The sequence below is a fragment of the Mus pahari genome, chromosome 9, assembly GCF_900095145.1.
Source record: "Mus pahari chromosome 9, PAHARI_EIJ_v1.1, whole genome shotgun sequence".
NCBI classification, from domain to species: Eukaryota; Metazoa; Chordata; class Mammalia; order Rodentia; family Muridae; genus Mus; species Mus pahari.
Genome location: NC_034598.1, coordinates 42,587,342 through 42,595,128, shown reverse-complemented (window position 1 = coordinate 42,595,128; position 7,787 = coordinate 42,587,342). Strand labels below are relative to the sequence as shown.

The following is a 7,787-nucleotide window of genomic DNA, read 5'->3' as shown; positions in this document are numbered from 1 at the left end:
GAGACGGAAATTCCAGGGCTTGCTGGCCAGCTGGACTAGCCAAGTTAGGTTGAGAGATACTGTCTCAACACTAAGATAGAGAATGAAGAAGACATCAGTGTCAGCTTCCAGTCTATACATACACACACGAGGGTTCACATACACATTCATGTAAGCATGCATACAGTCACATAGACAAGGTGCGCATGCATGCAAAACACAAAATCTACAATTTTGTAAAAATTTATTTTTTAACATTTTATTTTTAGCCGGGTAGTAGTAGTGCATGACTTTCATCCCAGCACTTGGGAGGCAGAGGCAGGTGAGTCTCTGAGTTTGAGGCCAGCCTGGTCTACTGAATGAGCTTCAGCACAGACAGGAGTACACAGAGAAACCCTGTCTTGAGACAAACAAACCTCCCGGAAGCCATTTTATTTACTGCTCTGTGTGTGTGTGTGTGTGTGTGTGTGTGTGTACTCACACCACAGTGCACATGAGGAGGTCAGGGGGCTTCTTTGTAAAACCGGTCTCTCCTGTTACCTATTTGGGGATTCTGGGACTCAACTCAGGCCATCAGGCTTTAGCAGGTGTCTTTACCAGCTGAGCCATCTTGGTGGACCTAATCTATGATTATAACTAGAGATTTCAGTCCCCACATCTCAGTAATTACTAGAGCAAATTGGCAAGTTGGTAATTCCAGAAGCTTCTCTGTGATGTAGCCAGCAGCCTCCATACCACAGAACACCCCACTGGGCAACAGAAAAACATGTTCTGAGCGCATGCAAACCTTCTTTGTATTCTGGACCGTCAATGGGTCTCAGTAAAATTAAGAGGACCTAAAATATAGAATATATCTTCTGACAATGTATTTAATTAGTAATAACAGATTGCTGGAAAATTTCCAAACATCTGGGAATTGAGTGACATACTGTTAAACAAGAACTGGAGAGGCTGGTGAGATGGCTCGTCAGTTAAAGAGTGCTTGCTGCCAAGTCTGAGGACCTGAGTTTGATTCCTAGGACCCACATGGTAGAAGGGGAGACCCTGCTTCTGCAAGTTGTTGGCATATTTGTTTTTAGCTATTTTATTGGGTTCTTACATCTACTACTCTTTCAACCTTTATTCCTTCCCAATCCCTTCCAATTACCCCAACACTAGGTAGGAGAGAAAGAAGGTCAGAGGGGGGAGGGGTGTAGATCTCTTTCAGCCAACAAAATAAGCTACTTCCTGCTGGTTAGGGGCATTGGGTTCTTTGGGGCAAGTCCAGTCTTTATAGGCAGGATTGCAACAACAGCAACCAGGAGCAGCAAGGGGAGCAGGCAGGGGGAGCAGGCAGGGGGAGCAGGCAGGGGGAGAGGCAGCTGCCATAGCCCCCCTCTGGCAAAGATCACACCCCTGCCAGGGCAGGAGGCAAATCATAATCACCTGCTGTGAAGCAGCCTCTTATCCCTCAGCTGGGATTAAAACAAAAAAATATATTCACATAATTGGGTTTGGTTTTTTATTTTTATTTATTTATTTTGTTTTACTTTTGTTGTTGTTGTTTTGTTTTTGTTTTTTTGTTTTTTCGAGACAGGGTTTCTCTGTATAGCCCTGGCTGTCCTGGAACTCACTTTGTAGACCAGGCTGGCCTCGAACTCAGAAATCCGCCTGCCTCTGCCTCCCAAGTGCTGGGATTAAAGGCTTGTGCCACCACGCCCAGCTATTTTACTTTTTTTTAAGAAACCAAAATTCTCACTACAGCAAGTTGTCCTCTGACCTCCGCAGTCTCGGGTACCATTCGCCTCACCACACAAATACAGATAAATAAATATTTACAAAAAAACTAGAATGAGAGGTCATAGAGTATTTTAAATTTTATAAGGCAAAGAACCCCCACAAATATCAAAGTCCTAGGATGCAGCAGAAACAGGACAACAGGAAGTGCCGACCCTGGAACAGGAAACACTGCCCAGGAGCTCCTCCTCTAGCTGAGGAAACTAGGAAGGGCAGAGGAAGCTAAATGTGTGAAGGGAAGAGACAGAACCACAATCAGAGAAGAAACCAAAGGAGGAAAAGAAAAACAGTGGAAAAGCCGCTTACACCAAAAATTGTTGATCTGAGTTGACCAATACATGTCTCTCCCAAACTATCAGAGAGAAAGCACAGGGCACGGGAGGGGTCCTGCAGGAGAACAGTGGCAGTCACATTCACAGACACTGAAAGCCTTACGGGGGTGTCTTACCTTTACACTGACCACTGCAGTAGCTTGGGGGAGACAGAAACTTTCTTGAGTGATACAAAACATAAAGCTAAGGGGAAAAATTTGGCACTTGTAAACAGGTTAAGTAATTCAGCTACTATACAAAGATAATAACATCACGACTAAGTTGCTTTTATCCCCCAACACAGGCCAACTTAACACTTGAAGATCAGTTGCTATAATCCAATGGTAACAGACTTTAAAAAAAAAAATTAGGGCTGGAGAGATGGCTCAAGGGTTAAGAGTACTGACTGCTCTTCCAGAGGTCCTGAGTTCAAATCCCAGCAGCCACATGGTGGCTCACAACCATCTGTGATGGAATCCGATGCCCTCTACTGGTGTGTCTGAAGATAGTTACATTAAATAAATAATTATATATACATATACATAATCTGACAGCCACTTCTAACTAAAAAAAAAAAAAAATATTCTCAGCTGGGCAGTGGTGGTGCACGTCTTTAACCCCAGCACTTGGGAGGCAGAGGCAGGCAGATTTCTGAGTTCAAGGCCAGCCTGGTCTACAGAGTGAGTTCCAGGACAGCCAGGGCTACACAGAGAAACCCTGTCTCAAAACAAAACAAAACAAAACAAAACAAACAAACAAAAGTCTCAGCAACTAGAGATGTTCCTCCCAACAACAGACCAAATGAGCTGTTTACCATGTCTCACACACTGCTTACCCAGATCGACTCCAAACCAAGACTCAATGTAGATCACTACATCCACAGACCTTGTGGCTTTTTACCTAAGACAAAGACATCTTCCGTAAGATACCTCAAAATCATTTTCCACCAGAGAAAGAAGATTGCTGGGTTAGACTCTCTCAAAATTAAAAAAAAAAAAAACCAACTGTGGGGAAAACTGTCAAGAGAATAGAAAGACAGTTCACACAGACTGAGAAATAATATTTACAAATTATGGGTCTGATAAGAAGGGTGTTTCCAGAGAACTCTCACAACTCAAAATTAAAGAAAACAAACAAATCATAGAAAAGCAGAGAAATGGAGCAGACAGGAAACAAACAAGAGCACACCATGAGCCTCTGGGGTGACACAGACCCATACTACAGCTCAATCCACCGCTCCACACCCAGAGTGTCCCCAATCAGAGCCACTGGCCCACCAGGAGCTGTTGGCTATGTGCCTGTGTTGTCAGTGGGGTGTAACACGGAGCCAACCCCGCTCCAGACACTGCCCCTCAGGGTATGCACTCAAGGCTGCTGCACAACGCTCCCATGGACCTTCTGTTAAGAGTCCCAGATTAAAACCCAGCCGGAGCCTAACAGGTTACAGATACAGAAACTGGCACACTGGACCTAGGGAGCCACTCAGCGTGGTGAGGAGGCGGCAAGAGAAAATGATAGGAGGCCATTTATGGAAGTCGTGGGAAACGCAGACTCTACGGCGCGAGGAAGACAGGTGACAAAGGGAGACTGGGGTCCTCCTGAGGCCGGTGGTGATAGGTTCCCGCTGAGGATCAGGTCCCGCGTCGACGCCCCCATTTGCCTTTCTGTGGTGTTCTTGGACCTTAGACCTGAGACTTGGGGTGAGGGGCGTCAGTCCTGCGGTGGGGCTGCTCAAGGCGGGGCTTGGCCACGTGGCACGCCCACGGGCACTTCTCTTACCAATGCCCTAGAAAGCCGGTACCTAAACCCGCCCACGCCCCTCCAGACCCCGCCCACACCCCGCCCCAGTCAGTGTAGTTTACATATCAGGCCCCGCCCCTCACACAAACCTCGCCCATAACCCTGCGCACCCCTCCTTGGGCTCCCCCCTCGGTGTTCGCCCCGTAGGATTTTATGAACTCTGTTCAGCTCTTCTTTTCGCAGGCCCCAGCCCCTACCCAGCCCCTCACCTATCTGGCCCTTCCCCTTAAGGTCTTGGCCCTCCTCAAATAGGACCCTCCCCTCCCTAGCCCCTCTTCCTATAAGCCCCGCCTCTCGCACATGACAGCCCTTTAGAGACCCCGCCCCTCAGCACACAGACCACGCCCTTACCTAGCCCCTCCCACCCACAACAAGCTACGCCCGGTCCCTCAACGCACAGAACACCAAGGTCCCTTACTAGGACCCCGTCTCACCGGCGCCGCCCCTATCGCAAGGCCCCTCTCCACCTATCTCTCCTCTCCCAACCCTCCCCTCAAGGCCCCGCCCAACACACAAACCCCGCCCCTCTGGCCTCAGCCCCACCCTGCCCCTCCTCTTGCCGGCCCCTCCCCTATCGCAGAGGCCCCCGCCTCTCCCTCCCTGGCTTGCCCGCCTCCCTCCTTTACTGGCCGCTCGGTGGGCACGGGGCGGGGTCGCCGCGGCGCCGGGAGGACTCTGGTCAGGCTCCGGGAAGCTCGGAAGGCGCAGAGCAGCGGCTGCCGCTCAGGTAAAGCCCCCATCCGCCCGCGTGGCCTCCCACCCGCGGAGCTCCAATGTCCCTGCTCTGCCGCCCTGCTCTCTGCTGCCGCTCCCGCCCAGCCCGGCCGCACGCAGGGGGCTGCTTTTCCTCTCCTGTGTCTCCAGCGCCTCGGGCATGAAGCTGCTGCTTCAGGGTGCGTGGCGAGCTCTATTGATGACCGCGATCTTTAAGGTGTCACAGGTAGCCGACTGCTTGGGGACAAACTGGCGAACAAGGCCACCTGCCCCGCCCGACCTGGCTTGCACAGATCGGGAGGGAAGCCCTCCGCCAGCACGCGCCTGGAGCTGGGGGAGGGGAGAGAGAGATGGATCCCTGGGCCTCCGCCCAGACTTGTGTCCCCAGCTATGGGTGGGTGACCAGAGGCTAGGACAGGGTTCTGTAACTACCTAGCTAGGGCCAGTCTCCAGCCATTGGTCAGCCCTAGATGTCTTACTTAGCTGGGAGGTGCTTCTCTGGGTGGCCTTGGGAATCTTCCAGAGTAAGTTACAAAGCAGGTATGTTTGATAGCCTGGAGCCCTGCCTCAAACCTGGTGTGCCTATGACTCCTTTCCTCCCTGGACCTGTCCTCCCAAATTGAATTGAAATGTGCGGTGGTGGTCACCCTCAGCTCCCTTTCCCTTTTTTCTTGTAGAATTGAGACTACTAAGCTCTTCAGCAGGCGAAGACACAAGAGTTTGTGTTGGATGACTGCCTGCAACGTGAGGAAGGACACCCGCTTGCACATCCCAGTGGAGAAGAGCTACCTGGGTCGGGTGGAGGCAATATGGGCCCCAGGGGCAGGCAGAGCCCCTCATCCCCACTGGCCCCCTCCCAGGGGTCTTGCTTCTTCATCCTCTTCTTTTTACGGTTAGGTGCCTCCTGCCCACAGGCCTGCCAGTGCCCTGACCATGCCGGGGCCCTGGCTGTCCATTGCAGCTCAAGAGGGCTGCAGGAGATCCCTAGGGACATCCCAGCCGACACGGTGCTTCTGAAACTAGACGCCAACAGAATCTCCCGAGTCCCCAACGGAGCCTTCCAACACCTGCCCCAGCTGAGGGAGCTGGACCTGTCCCATAATGCCATTGAGGCCATTGGGCCAGCAGCCTTCTCAGGTCTGGCTGGGGGCCTGCGGCTGCTGGACTTATCCCACAATCGCATCCGAAGAATCCCAAAGGACGCACTGGGCAAGTTGAGTGCCAAGATCCGCCTGTCCCACAATCCACTGCACTGTGAGTGTGCCCTGCAGGAGGCCCTGTGGGAACTGAAGCTGGACCCGGACTCCGTGGATGAAATTGCCTGCCACACCTCGGCACAGGAGCAGTTTGTGGGCAAACCCCTGATCCAAGTCTTGGACTCAGGTGCCAGCTTCTGCAGTACCCACCGGAAGACTACTGACGTCGCCATGCTGGTCACCATGTTCGGCTGGTTTACCATGGTGATTGCCTACGTAGTGTACTATGTACGCCACAACCAGGAAGATGCCAGACGACACCTGGAGTACCTGAAGTCCCTGCCCAGTGCTCCAGTTTCCAAGGAGCCTCTCAGTCCCGTGCCCTAGCACCCACCTCCGGTGGGCCACTGAGCCTGGCTGCCCTGTCTTTCTGCAGCAGGTGGAGGTGATGGTGCTCTTGTGTCCCCAGGGAGGTGCATTGCAGCTGTTCAGCCCCCCAAAAGCACTTTCATAGCTGGCATTTGGTCCCTGAAGCCACTGCCTAACACTGTAGCAGGGGGTTTACCCATCTTAATAGGTAGGTAAATGGAGGTCAAGAGAAATGGAACGCCTTGCCAAGGCTGACTTCAGCTGGCACTTAAACCCAGGCTGTTTGTGGTACAGGTCTGTGAGCCGTCTGATCTGCCAACCTCCCTTTCCCACATCGTACTGTGGGAAGTGAATACTTGTGCACGCAAGGATGGGGCCCTGGCGGGGAGGATGGCGCCAGCAGTTTTGCCACCCGGGGAATGGCTCATTCTGTTTACCCCAGCTCTCCCAGTACATCTGAACGCAGAGCTATTTGCCCTTTCCCAGAGCAAAGCACCGGCAATCTAGACCTTTCCAGAGAGGTCAGTGCAAAGTCCTGCCTGCACTGGCCTGCGCTGACCTTTGTCCTGGGAGTTCTTTAGTTGCCCTTGTGCCAAAATGTCAGTCCACCGAGAGGGAGAAAATGGAGAAATGTGAGAAAGGTCCAGCATGGGCTCACCATGGCCGTGTCAGCTGCTAGACCATTTATGGGCCGCCCCAGCTTCTGCTACTTCCATCCATTCCCGGGCAGTGGAAACCTGTCAATCTCGGCGGCTCTTGTGCCTTGCTTTCTACTGCCAATATCTAAAGCAGCTGTTTTCTCAGAAGGAGGAGGGACTGAAGTTTGAGGTTGCCATGCCAGTCAACAGGAACACTGCTTTTCTCTTGTAACAAGAATCTCCTCTTCACCTCGCAGAAATCCCAGAGCTCACTGATCAACTTTCTTACCTGTAATTATTTCATCTTCAGGGGTAGATGTTCTTAGCCACCTAACTCGACTTCTTTTTGTATAAGTGTTTATACCCTAAGCTACGTTGTCATTGAGTATCTGGGAAAAGTAAATGAGCCTAGAATGTGTGTGTGTGTGTGTGTGTGTGTGTGTGTGAGCGTGTGTGCGTGCATGTGTGCTGAGTATTGGGTCTAGTTGCCTCTCTAGGGGCATCCTGAGCTAGTAGAGCACCTGGAGGGTGCTGTGCCAAGGAAAAGAGGCTAAAAAGCCAGAGATGAGCCGGGCAGTGGTGGCGCACGCCTTTAATCCCAGCACTTTCTGAGTTCACGGCCAGCCTGGTCTACAGAGTGAGTTCCAGGACAGTCAGGGCTCCACAGAGAAACCCTGTTTCAAAAAGCCAAAAAAAAAAAAAAAAAAAAAAAGCCAGAGATGAGGGCTTGGATTAAGGACCAGGTACCACCCTGATGCTGTGTCGGTGCTAAAGTAGCTATGTCTGTCCCATGGACAGGGACACCTCTAGCCTGGCACATACTCTGGGAGGTGCCAGTGCAGAGGGTATGGCTTGCATTCCTCTTACCATGTGGTGTGATCCGGTGTGGGGACGGTAGCTGCTTCCAGGCAGGGGCACAGGTTGGGAGGTAGCTGGCCCCTGCGGCCTTTCTACCATCCCTACTCAGTAGAGAGGCCCTGTTTCTTGAGCTTGCTACTGTCCAG

The 7,787-nt window shown here is 51.9% G+C and overlaps 1 protein-coding gene across 3 annotated transcripts; it reads left to right on the top strand.

Annotated features, from left to right (window-relative positions):
* The first annotated feature begins 4,480 nt into the window (after positions 1 to 4,480).
* Lrrc3 (leucine rich repeat containing 3) lies at positions 4,481 to 6,271 on the top strand. 3 transcript variants are annotated; one of them, XM_021205568.2, is made up of 2 exons: positions 4,481 to 4,593; positions 5,258 to 6,271. In XM_021205568.2, exon 2 carries the CDS (start codon positions 5,390 to 5,392, stop codon positions 6,161 to 6,163), a length of 774 nt encoding a protein of 257 aa, XP_021061227.1. In that variant the 5' UTR covers positions 4,481 to 4,593; positions 5,258 to 5,389; the 3' UTR covers positions 6,164 to 6,271. The 3 variants fall into 3 exon arrangements, with proteins under 3 accessions (XP_021061227.1, XP_029398294.1, XP_029398293.1); XM_029542434.1 differs by lacking the exon at positions 4,481 to 4,593 and adding an exon at positions 4,603 to 4,759; XM_029542433.1 differs by lacking the exon at positions 4,481 to 4,593 and adding an exon at positions 4,603 to 4,806.
* The last annotated feature ends 1,516 nt before the right edge of the window (positions 6,272 to 7,787 follow it).